The sequence below is a fragment of the Microtus ochrogaster genome, chromosome 1 (genome assembly GCF_000317375.1).
Source record: "Microtus ochrogaster isolate Prairie Vole_2 chromosome 1, MicOch1.0, whole genome shotgun sequence".
NCBI lineage: Eukaryota > Metazoa > Chordata > Mammalia > Rodentia > Cricetidae > Microtus > Microtus ochrogaster.
In genome coordinates, this window is record NC_022009.1 from 14387485 (window position 1) to 14400805 (window position 13321).

Sequence of the window (13321 nt, forward strand, 5' to 3'; positions counted from 1 at the left end):
AAAAAAAAAAAAAAAAAAAAAAAAAAAAAAAAAAAAGCTTTGTACATAATTTTGTCGCTACATAATTCATCATGTGCATATATGTAATCGATTTCTGTGTTCAATATTTAAGTCATTTCCAATTTATTGCTGCCACCATAAATAATAACACAGGCATTTTCTATTAGCTCCTTAGGCTGAGCCCACACAAATTAATATTAAAGGGTCTTATCTCTCCGGCAAACCCCGCAGCAGCGAGGGTTCTCAGTTATCTTCACCTGTTTCACTACAGCACTGATAACACAGATATTATCTGGTCAAAACTGGCTGATTTAATCCATTTTAATGAGCTGTGATTTTAATTAATCTATTTACTTTGGGTTTACTATTTCAATCTATAGCCCGTGCTGGCCTGGAACTCACTATGTAATAATCCTCCTGCCTCTCCATCCTAAGTGCTGAGATTATAATGTGCCACCATACCCACCCAAACTTTTTTCATCGAATCCTGAGGTATAACTGCAAAAAGGAAAAAAAAAACACCTGTTTTAGAACATAATACAAACAAGAGGAATGTAAGATACCAACAAAATGAATATATGCTGTATCTGTGGGAGAGGCTCGAGACCACGTAGAGTATGAAACATGTAAACATCAGTTCACCAGGAGAAAGCTGAAAGCAGAAAAAAACAGCTAAAAATAAGAACGCAGGTGTAACTGCTGTTGTTGTTTCCGAAGGCCGTTAAAGGCGACTGTGGCGGGATACTGCAAGAGTTGTCTGCAATGACTGCCTGCATAGATAGGACATGGTTACGTCACAGAAGAGCCGCTCCCTTTGAAGCTCTCAGGGTCTCTGCACTGCCGAGGTTTGGGCCTGCTGGCTCTCAGTCTTGCTTTGCTCAAACTGTTTGAAGAAGACACCACCATATCATGTGTGGTGCCCTCAGAGGCCAGGAGAGGGCATTGGATTCTTTAGAACTGGAGGGTCAGATGGTTGTTAGCCCCCAGGTGGATGCTGGGAACCTAACCTAGTCCTCCACAGGAGCAAGTTCTTTTAACTGCTGAGACATCTCTCTAGCCCACTAACACCCTTATTGTTTTAAGATTCATTTTTAAAAATATTTTCTAATAAGAATATAATAAAGGCCGGGCGATGGTGGCGCACGCCTTTAATCCCAGCACTCGGGAGGCAGAGGCAGGTGGATCTCTGTGAGTTCGAGACCAGCCTGGTCTATAGAGCTAGATCCAGGACAGGCTCCAAAGCCACAGAGAAACCCTGTCTCGAAAAACCAAAAAAAAAAAAAAAAAAAAAAAAAAAAAAAAAAAAAAAAAAAAAAAAAAAAAAAAAAAAAAAAAGAATATAATAAAGGTGTTTTGTCTGTGTGTGTGCCATCTGCCTTCCTAAGGTTTCTTTTTTATGTATGTATGTATGTGTATTATGTATGTATGCGTATGTATGTATATGTATGTTTGCCTCTGTGAGTTTATGTGCACTTAAGTACAAGGGCCTAGGGAGATCAGTAAAGAGTGACATTCCCTAGAACTGCCGTTCATGATGGCTGTGTGTGTGTGTGTGGGGGGGGGGACTGAACCCAGGGCCCGCAAGAGCAGTTCAGTGCTGGGTATGTAAGCATATATCACTATGCCTGGTCTGAGTTTTTGGTTTTGTTTTTCAAGACAGGGTTTCTCTGTGTAGCTTTGGAGCCTGTCCTGGGACTCACTCTGTAGAACAGGCTGGCCTGGAACTCACTACTTGCCTCTGCCTCCCAAGTGCTGGGATTAAAGGTGTGCACCACCACCACCCGGTCTGATATTTTCTTTAACACTCTTCCTATTTCAAAATTTTCTTTAATTTCTTTCATGGAAAAATAGAGGATTGTAGTTAAACCAGCTATATCAATAAGATGAAGAAATCAACAGCAAATGTGTTTTTTAAAACTAGAAATTACATATAGGAATAAATAAAAGAATCTTTAAATTTTTCTGGGCTAAATTTTATAGAATTCTGAGCTGGAGAGATGGCTCAAGACTGAAGAGCACTTATTGCTCTACCGGAGGACTGGGGGTTCAATTCCCAGCATCGACATCAGGTGGCTTGAGACCGTATTTAACTCCAGCTCTAGGGCCTCTGCAGGCACCTGCACCATACTGCAATACCCCCTCTACACACACACACACACACACACACACACACACACACACACACACACGAGTAAAAAATATTTTAAAGTGTTATAGAATTCTGTCAACATTACCTTTTGGACACGGAAAACTTTCCTGGTTCTCACACGAAATTTCTTCTCCATTACTGTCTCTCACAACGCACTAGCGAGTTATAAAAGGCGCTTCTCTCCTGAAGCTTCAAAAATAAAAACAATCCCAACTGCACAAAAGCCTGCTGAGCGTATCCTGACCCCGAACCCATCTGCCCTCGTCCCTGCCCACACTCCAACACCTCAACCTGGATGAAGAACGCCTTTCTTACCGTCCTGGCAAGACTTTAGGCATGCTGCCTCTTCCGGGACGCGCTCATTGGCATTTTCCCTAGGTCTGTGTGTGTCCCGGCCATGTGCTCTCATTGCACGTCTCTTGAATTATGTTTACCCCTTCATCACACAACGCCTGAGAACGGACCATTTCCCTTTTTCTTTTCATTTCATACTAGGCACCTGCCAAGGTTTTCGGGGTTGACTGTGCTCAGCTACCCATCCGTAAGGCGAAGCGGTGGCTCTACGTTACAGCTCTCCGTTTTCCACCAGGAGTCCTTTTACCGGAGCCAGCTTCGTTCGGTCCACCCCCTCGCGCCAGAGAGCGCTTTCCAGAATTATTCTCGGATCCCATCCACACAGGGAGCGAAATATGGGGACTCTTTTTCATCTACCTTCTCTCACAAGTCTATGCTGCCAACCTAACTTCTTCAGCCGGGCACAGCTGCAAAACGACTAGTTCCTAAACCGGATCTCAAGTGCGCGGACAGTAGTCAGAGGGGTGACGTGGGTGTATTTCACGGTACCGGAAAGGAGCCAAAATCGCCGATATGGGCGCTTGAAAGAGAAAACGGAGCAAGCGGAGGGCGGGGGTGGGGGACAGCGGGACCGAGTAAGGAGGTCCGCGGGCCGTGAACTCGCGCCGCCCGGGTAAGCACCGCGCAGCCTTCCCGGCGCGCACCGACCGAGGCGGGAGGAAAAACTCGCCTCCCCCCCCCCCACCACACACACACATCTCGCAGTCCCCGTCCCGGAACCGCCCTACGCCCAGCCCCACGGGGAAGGGAAGATGAGAGCAGGTCCCAGCCGTTCTTTATTCCGTGCAACCGCCCCCAGAAAGAATTCAGCCCCCGGGAAGCTGGTTCCGTGGCGGGACCCGGTACCGAACCACACTTAAACCCCCAGGGAGACCAGCTCCGCATCCGCCCTGCCTCCCCCTCCGCCGCACCCTTAGAGTTCCGCGCTGCTCTTGGGCACCTGCCCTGCCAATCTGACAGATGTCAACGAATCACACAGTAGAAAAGGCAGAGAGAGGGAGGGGCGGGGAAGGGGCAAACGCCCCGGTTCCCCGGGCGCGAGCCTAACGCCCCCAAGCGGCGGGAGGCACTGGGCGGGGCCTCATTTGCATAACGGCCGCCCCTCGGTCTCCCCGCCCGGGGCCGGAGTCCCGCCCCCCAGCCAACTAGCTATCTGTTGGACCACCGGCTGGTCACTCCGACCAGGCGAGCCTGTGGGGGCGCCGGACGGGTTGGTGCGGGCGGTCCCGGGGGCGGATTGGCTCTGGGAGCTTCCAGAAGGCAGGAGGGCGTCTATAAGAGCCGGGAACCGAGCCCCGGGAGCCGGGAGACGCAGGTCGCGCTCGAGGAGAGCTGTGCGGGGTGACCGTTGGCTGGCGTCCGAGCTCTCGTGTCTCTCGTCCTAACGTCGCTGTGCCCGGTTTTGTGTGTTTGTTTTTACAGTCAGCATGTCCGCCCGCGGCCCGGCCATCGGCATCGACCTGGGCACCACATACTCCTGCGTGGGGGTCTTCCAACATGGCAAGGTGGAGATCATCGCCAACGACCAGGGCAACCGCACCACCCCCAGCTACGTGGCCTTCACCGACACCGAGCGCCTCATCGGCGACGCCGCCAAGAACCAAGTGGCCATGAACCCCACGAACACCATCTTCGACGCCAAGAGGCTGATCGGGCGGAAGTTCGAGGACGCCACGGTACAGTCGGACATGAAGCACTGGCCGTTCAGAGTGGTGAGCGAGGGTGGGAAGCCCAAAGTGCAGGTGGAATATAAGGGGGAGATGAAGACCTTCTTCCCGGAGGAGATTTCCTCCATGGTCCTCACGAAGATGAAGGAGATCGCCGAAGCCTACCTGGGGGGCAAGGTGCAGAGCGCGGTCATCACCGTCCCCGCCTACTTCAACGACTCGCAGCGCCAGGCCACCAAAGACGCGGGCACCATCACGGGACTCAATGTGCTGCGTATCATCAACGAGCCCACGGCAGCGGCCATCGCCTATGGCCTGGATAAGAAGGGCTGCGCGGGCGGAGAGAAGAACGTGCTCATCTTCGACCTGGGAGGGGGCACCTTCGACGTGTCCATCCTGACCATCGAGGATGGCATCTTCGAGGTGAAGTCCACTGCCGGCGACACCCACCTGGGTGGCGAAGACTTCGACAATCGTATGGTCAGCCACCTGGCGGAGGAGTTCAAGCGCAAACACAAGAAGGACATTGGGCCCAACAAGCGCGCGGTGCGCCGGCTGCGCACTGCCTGCGAGCGCGCCAAGCGCACCCTGAGTTCGTCCACGCAGGCCAGCATCGAGATCGACTCCCTCTACGAGGGCGTGGATTTCTACACGTCCATCACCCGCGCCCGCTTCGAAGAGCTCAACGCGGACCTCTTCCGAGGGACCCTGGAGCCGGTGGAAAAGGCTCTGCGCGATGCCAAGCTGGACAAGGGCCAGATCCAGGAGATAGTGCTGGTGGGCGGCTCCACCCGCATCCCTAAGATCCAGAAGCTCCTGCAGGATTTCTTCAACGGCAAAGAGCTGAACAAGAGCATCAACCCAGACGAGGCGGTGGCCTACGGCGCCGCTGTGCAGGCGGCTATCCTCATCGGCGACAAATCGGAGAATGTGCAGGATCTGCTGTTACTCGACGTGACTCCATTGTCGCTTGGCATCGAAACAGCTGGCGGTGTCATGACCCCGCTCATTAAGAGAAACACCACGATCCCCACCAAGCAGACGCAGACCTTCACTACCTACTCAGACAACCAGAGCAGCGTGCTGGTGCAAGTGTACGAGGGCGAACGGGCCATGACCAAGGACAATAACCTCTTGGGCAAGTTCGACCTGACTGGGATCCCCCCAGCACCCCGCGGGGTCCCCCAGATTGAGGTCACCTTCGACATCGATGCCAACGGCATCCTTAACGTCACTGCTGCCGACAAGAGCACCGGTAAGGAAAATAAAATCACCATCACCAATGACAAGGGTCGTCTGAGCAAGGACGACATTGACCGTATGGTGCAGGAGGCAGAGCGGTATAAATCGGAAGATGAAGCTAATCGCGATCGCGTGGCAGCCAAAAACGCAGTTGAGTCCTATACTTACAACATCAAGCAGACGGTGGAAGACGAGAAGCTGAGGGGCAAGATTAGCGAGCAGGACAAAAACAAGATCCTCGACAAGTGTCAGGAGGTGATCAACTGGCTCGACCGAAACCAGATGGCCGAGAAAGATGAGTACGAACACAAACAGAAAGAGCTTGAGAGAGTGTGCAACCCCATCATCAGCAAACTTTACCAAGGCGGTCCCGGCGGCGGCGGAGGCGGCTCCTCTGGAGGCCCCACCATCGAGGAAGTGGACTAACTAAGCTTGCACTGCAGTCCGCGTAAATCTCTCTTCCATTCTCCCTCCTCACTCCCCTTTCCCCTTTTGTTTTGGTTTCTTTGAAATGTCCTCGTGCCAAGAGAGACCTATTGTTGGAAGTCTTTAGCCTGGTGCGGGCCTCAGAAAGGAAAGGTGCAACACCTTAGTTTAGTTACAAAAGGTTAGTTCTAAAGTTTGGTTGGGGGGGGAGAAAATGAGGGGAAATGAGGTTTCTCTTTAATGCATTTTAACATTTTAAGTGATTGCTGATTTGAGCATTTTTTTGAGCATGTTTGCACACCTGTCCAATGGAAGCTTGCTTGGTACCACTGAATACAAAGGGACTTGAATTGTTTATTTTTACTTTGAGATTAAAATAAACATTTCAGTAATTTTAAAGACAGGTATATTCTGTGAAGACATAAATGCAAATGTATAGTAAAGCTGAACTTGATTGCAAAATTGCTGTCTGGAGTTTTCAATTTCATCTTCCCATGTTTTGCTCATATTGATCTTTAAGTTAGTATGATGTGAAATTTATCTAATCCAATTTTCTCTAATTCTCAGGTGAAGTTCCTGCCTCAAATAACCGACAATTTAAAGGGTGAAGAATTTTGGTAAACTACACCCTCTTTAGTATACAGAAACCTGATGGGGTCTTCAAGTGAATCTAAACTCCTCAGCCCTGGCTTTAGTATTCAAGTTTAACGCAACAATAATAACAACAACAAAAACCTCCCTGAATGTTGGAGGGAAGTGCAAGCTGTATTCCAGATCCTGTATAACACAGCATCTTTTCTTAGTGGCCACAGGGAGTATAGAAAGATGTACTCAGGCTCCTGAAACAAGAGCCAGCAGGCAAGTGCAAAAGGGTTTGATGCTGAGGCCAAGTCTGGTCACGCTTGTTCCAGCTTCTGTGAAACAGCTCAACTGCCAAACTTAGGGCAAATTTTGTAAGAACCCGTTTGGCGGCTGTAATTATTTGGGAAGTGGTTCCTTTTCTGATTTGAAGATCTTAGAGCTCTTAAAATAACCTGTTTCAAACCACTACTCTAGTTAAGTTTTTAGTCCCATCGACTGGGGGGTGGACACTGTATGAGTGGTTCTCCCCATCATGTGTGTCCCCACGATTGAACTCAGGTTTTCAGGTTGGTAGCAAGTACCTCTACCGGCTGAGCCTCTTAGTTTTTAGTTTCTCATGGAGTTATGTTTAAAAGTTCCTTTAAGGGGAACTCGGGAGAAATTTGGTAGTTGGTTTGAAAATGCATAATTTCAACAGCACATAGACATTTTAATATCTTTCTAACATTATAAAAATTCGTGTTATTTTTAAAATACTAGTGCATTTTAGAAGCTAAATTTTCAATTTAATAGTGGATCCTCCATTCACAGAGATTTATTTTTGGACTAATAGTATACGTTAATTTAAAAATTAGGAAGCAAGTTAATCTAAGGCTATTGGGTGTTGATAATGACTTTAGCATTATAGCTGACCCTGGTGTTTAGCTAGATCTTTTAGCAAGCCTCACTGAGGTGGGGGCAGGAGGATAAATGGGCAGTTGTGCAATTGTTTCAAAGACTACTCCATACTTCATAATGTGAAGGCAGATTAATTTATGCCAATGTAACACTAGTGAAAGTTCCCACCTATGAACATCAAAAGACATCATGAAGCCAGGCTATATAGGCCATCACATACATTTTTGATAGAGTACTTTGAAATTAATAGTTTAGAATGATTTTGTTTTTGAAATAGTGTCTTAAGTAGCCCAGGTTAACCTGAAGCTCAGTGTGTAGCTGAGGATGACCTTGAAATCCTGACCCCAAATGCTGGATGACAGTTGTGCACCACCCTGTCTTAAAGTGACTCCTCCCTCCCAGGCAGTCCTGAGTGTCCAGGAACTCACTTGTAAGTAAGGCTGGGCTCACTGAGATCCACCCACCTCTGCCTTCCAGGTGCTGAGATTAAAGGTTCTAAAGTGACTTTTTACATGAGTTTTACCAGGACAATATTCGGTATATAGCTCTTTTATTAGTCCTTTATGAATTTAGGGGTTTTGTTCGTTTGTTTTCCTTTCCTAGGGAGTGGGGTACCAGAAGGTAATACTGAACTCAGCACCTTGTTCATGCTAGCAGAGCACTCGATATCCCCAGACCTCTGATGATTTCAAATAATAAGGCCATTCTACAAGTGCAAGTTGGTGTGTTGATTTCAGGCCTCACTTTAGAAGAGATTTCTAAAGTCTCAATGACCAATGCTACTGTGGTCTGATCTCCACTTGCTATTACACTAACCTCAGTATACCTCATTTATTGTTATTTTGTAAAGTAAAAAGCCTTTTTTTTGTAGACTTTTAAATTTTTAATTTCGTCTTCTCAAATTTATCTAGATTCGAATATTACTAAGATAATGCCACTAAAAGTAGCCATTTAGTGTTTCCAAGAGGTAATTGAAACTGGTAACTCAAGAATACCTGGGAACTCCTGACCACACGTTAGACTAGCCCTGGTCAAATAACAGTGGAAACAATGTCTGCTCTTAGGAGGGTTAAATTACAGTTCAAGGAATAATTAGCATCATTGGAACGTCCAAGTAGTAGCCAGAGTGTCTAAAATAAATGTGATATGTTTGCAACTAGAAAGCGAAGGGCTAAAGATAGACAATTTATTAAAACAGGCACACGTTTGTATCTGAATGATTACTTTATCCCTGTTTTGAGGTGAAAAGTAAGATATAATGTTTACAGTATTGAGATATATGACATTGAGAAACAATCTCACTTTAAACTTATAGAGCCGGGCGGTGGTGGCGCACGCCTTTAATCCCAGCACTCGGGAGGCAGAGGCAGGCGGATCTCTGTGAGTTCGAGGCCAGCCTGGTCTACAAAGGGAGTTCCAGGACAGGCTCCAAAGCCACAGAGAAACCCTGTCTCGAAAAACCAAAATAAATAAATAAATAAATAAATAAATAAATAAAATTTTTTATAGAGTTTTATATATGTAATGGAAAGGCATTAAAACCTATGACTTAGGAGATATTGCTTATATAAAACTTAATAGAATTTTTGATATATCACACATTCAGTATGCAATGGAGACTTAAGGAAAAGAGACTTTCAAGAATTACTGATCTTTTTTTTTTTTTGTTTTGTTTTGTTTTGTTTTTCGAGACAGGGTTTCTCTGTGGCTTAGGAGCCTGTCCTGGAACTAGCTCTTGTAGACCAGGCTGGTCTCGAACTCACAGAGATTCGCCTGCCTCTGCCTCCCGAGTGCTGGGATTAAAAGGCGTGCGCCACCATCGCCAGGCTAGAATTACTGATCTTTTAATTTTTGTTTTTTGTCTTTCAAGACAGGATTTCTCTGTGTAACAGCCCTGACTGTACTGGAACTAGCTCTATAGCCCAGGCTGGCCTTGAACTCACAGAGATCTGCCGACCTGACTGCCTCTGCCTCCTGAGCGCTGGTATTAAAAGCATACGCCACCAAAAATTTTTATTTAGGTATTTTGCCTGCATGTATATCTACACCATGTGTGTGTCTGGTACCCACTGAGGCTAGAAGCAAGCACCGGATCTGGAGCTGCAGTTAGAGACAGATGTGAGCTGCCACCTTGGTCCTGGGCATTGAACCTGGATCCTCTGCCAGAGCAACAAGTGATTTTAACCTGAGCCATCATTCCAGCCTCGATCTTTTTCTCAAAATGACAGTTGTGTTATGTGCATGTGTGTTTGCATTTCTGCTATGGTGCACATGTGGAGGGCAGAAGACAACTGGAGAGAGAGCTCCTCCCACCCCAGGAGTCCTAGGGATGGAACTCAGGCTCCTCAGTCAGCACCCTTACCCACTGAGCCATCACTCTAGTCCCCCACTTGTTTTTTTAACCAGGGCTTTGTGCATGCTAGGCAAGCACTCTACAACCAAGCTACACCCTCAGCCCGATAGCTTTCAACCTTACATCTTAAGCAGGAGTACAATCTGAGTATCTGGATGAAATAAAAAAGATCTTTTATGAAACTGAGTGGACAGGCACATAAGACATTCCCACTTAAAATTGTAGGTTGTATAAGTTGTGTTGCAAAGCATATTTCTCTTGCATTTCGAGACTGGAACTTAAAAACAAACCAACCCTGAGTGCCTAAGTTCCATCCTCATGATCAGGCCCTGCATCATGGGAAAGAACAAACTCCCACAAGTTGTCCTTGGTACTCCACCTGTTTATTATGACACACATGGACACACACACACACGGACACACACAGACACACATGGACACATAAACGAATGTGAGTAAAGATTTAAACTCATAACCATATGTCAAGACCTGCTGAGGGAATATGTATGATAGGATTAAGAAGAGTAAGGGGTAGCTGGGCACTGGTGGCGCACGCCTTTAATCCCAGCATTTGTAAGGCAAAGACAGCTGGATCTCTGTGAGTTTGAGGCCAGCCTGGTCTACAGAGTTCCAGGACAGCTAGGGCTACACAGAGAAATCCTGTCTCAAGAAACAAATGCAAAACAAAACAAAAGTAGAAGTGGCTGGGGAGATGGCTCAGTAGTTAAGAGCACATACTGCTTTCCTGAGGAGCTGAGTTCAATTTCCAGCACCCACATCAGGTAGATTACAAGGGCTTGTAACCTCAGCTCCAGGGTATCTAAGACCTTTGACCTCAAAGGGCCCTTGTATTCATGTGCATATAACACACACACACGATTGAAATAATAAAAAGGAATCTTTAAAATGAAGTATGGGAATGCTCAATTGCACCTGTATGCTTAATGCATAAATAGGCATGAACAAACGCTCTCCATTAGAAGCCATATACAAAGTTTCATTCCTGAGTGAAAATTACAGGTCACTCAAAGAATCCAGTTTTGTTCTCTCTCGCTCTCTTTTTTTTTTTTTTTTTTTTTGGTTTTGTTTTTGAGACAGAGTTTCTCTGTGTGGTCTTGACCATTTGGGAACTCATTGTATAGATCAGGCTGGCCTAAAACTCACAAGAGAGATCTGCCTGCTTCTGCCTCCTTTACTCCCAGTGAAGTAAAGGCCTGCACCACCACTGCCCGGCCAGTTTTATTCTTGGTATGACTCTTGGAATGTAAATATTTCCAGAACATATGCATTTCTGGTCTAGTGGGACAGTACTCAGTTTTAAAATATCTTTTTCTTCAGAACCAATCAAGATACCATGGACACTGCTTTCCCGCTGTCATGGCGGAGAAGCTTGGTTGTAAACTGGAGGTTAGGCAAATAAAAATGTTCATTCAATATTTGGCATCACAAACATTTTGTTCTTAAGTTTAGCTTGATATGTAGCTCAGGCAGACTTTGAACTCCCGGTCTTCCTGCCCCAGTACCTCCAATGGTGGAATCACAGGCATGCACTGCCATGATCATCTCAAGCATTGTTCTTTTTTTTTTTATGAGCAGAATTACGACATTGCATATATATCTTTATTACCTTTTCACTAAATAAGCGTATAATTTTTTTTTGAGTCAGTGTCTCTACATAGCCCTGACTGTCCTGGAACTCATGATGTAGACCAGGTTGACCTAGAATTAACAGAGATCTGCCTGCCTCTGTCTCTTTAGGGGTAGGACTGAAGGCATGTGCTACCGTGCCCAACACAAGCATGTGTTTATATACAGGTCTAAAATTCTGAGACCAGAAACTTTGCTTTCTGTTACATGTTCTTAATTGCTTTTTTGAATTATAAATATGTATTATGAGTGCTGTGTATACATATATGTATGTACATCATGTGTGTAACTGCTGCTCTTGGAAGCCAGAAGTGGAAGTTTGATCCCTGAAACTAGAGACAGGGTTATAAGCTTAAGCCATCATGTGGGTGCTGGGAACCAAACCCAGGTCCTCTGCAAGAACGGCCTTAACCTCTTACCCATCTCATCAAGCCCTGCTCCTTAGTTTCAGTAAGATTTTAAGGAGTTTCTGTCTTTTTTTTTTCCTTCTGAAATAGGGTTTCTCATAACTTTGTAGCCTGTCCTGAAACTCTGTTGACCTGCAGACCAGACTAACCTCGAACTCACAGAGATCCGCCTGCCTCTGTTTCCTGAGGGCTGGGATTAAAGGCGTGTGCCACCCACACCCAGCTAGGAGTTTCTCTTGATTAGGCCCAAACAACTCTTTCTCTCTTAGGATACTTAGGAGTATTAAGTATTAGAAGGTAACTCAATATTTCTATTTTATAACAGTATGAACTTTAAAAAGTTTGCTCCTTTCATTTGTGTGTGTGTGTGTGTGCGTGTTTGTGTAGGTCCGTGCTTCCCTATATATATGGATAGTGGGGGTGACTTTCTGGGGTCAGCTCTTGCTTCCACCACATGGGTTCCAGGCTGGCCTCCACCTCACCTCCAGAGTGCCGGGATTACAGGCCTGCACTACCATGCCAGGCTACACATGGTAATTTTAAATAATGTTTCAATTTCTCAGAAACTTTTTTTTTTTACCTTAGTTTAGTTAGAAAGGGTGAGGTCTACAAAACCCTTTGGTGTTCTCTTAGCACTTAAAGCATTCAGAGGGCTACCTGAAGAGGGTTATTCTTACCTTCTCCCCTGGTTGTGAAATAACTAGATTCCTTGGTCTTGGTTTTTTTCTGAAACTTTATCTCATTTTCTCCTGGTTCACTCCCCTCCAAGTTGTAGATAGTAGCTGTTAAATAATTCTTGGCATCTGGGATATTATACTCTTTCCCTTTCAGTAACTAAGCCCGCTTGGCCCTTCACTTCAGACTAGTGCTGGAGGTGTACAGGTGGATCTCCATGCAGTGAACTCAGCTTGAGGAATGGGTAGAACTGACTCCAGTGAACAGGGCAGGGATTTATTGATTGCAGCTTTAGACCACCATACCCAGTGACTGGGAGCCTGGGAGACCAGGGCAGCAGGCATCAACATGCAAGCTGCTATAACCGTAAAGTTTATGGGCAGGTATTCTCGGCTGTTTACTGCGCATCTCCTACCAGTTCAGCTGTGGGAATTCAGAAGCAGACTCATTAGACATTCCTAGTCACCTGCCTCTTCATCCAGCATTGCTTATATCAGAGGGGAAAATAACCCAAGTCTGCCTATCAGTTCAACTGTGAAGAGAAGGAACAAGGTTCGTGGCCGGAAGTGAACACAAGCTCACTTGAATATCCACCAACACTGAACAAGTTCCTGCTTTTGTTCTGAGCAACATTGATTTTGAGTACTCATTAAGGCTAATGCTTTGCACACTGTACTGGCTAGGTTTTAGTTGTTTTGTTTTTTTTTTCAAGACAGGGTCTCTCTATGTAACAGAGACTGCTCAGGTTGCCCAGGAACTTGCCTCGTAGACCAGGTTGGCTTCAAACTCACTGAGATCCACCCGCCTCTGCCGTCTGAGTGCTGGGTGTGTGCCACCACTGCCTGGCTTGTCCTGTTTGGTTTTTTTTTTTTTGTTTTTTTTTTTTTTTGTTTGTTTTCGAGATGCTCTTCGAGATAGGGTT

General features: G+C 46.2%; 1 protein-coding gene across 1 annotated transcript; it reads left to right on the forward strand.

Annotated features, from left to right (window-relative positions):
* Positions 1–3683: 3683 nt before the first annotated feature.
* Positions 3684–6300, forward strand: Hspa2 (heat shock protein family A (Hsp70) member 2). Its single transcript, XM_005343229.2, has one exon. It carries the CDS (start codon positions 3931–3933, stop codon positions 5836–5838), a length of 1908 nt encoding a protein of 635 aa, XP_005343286.1. The 5' UTR covers positions 3684–3930; the 3' UTR covers positions 5839–6300.
* The last annotated feature ends 7021 nt before the right edge of the window (positions 6301–13321 follow it).

Bases quoted from the DNA above. Each gene is read 5' to 3' on its own strand.
- Hspa2 (XM_005343229.2), top strand. From the start codon at position 3,931: ATGTCCGCCCGCGGCCCGGCCATCGGCATCGACCTGGGCACCACATAC.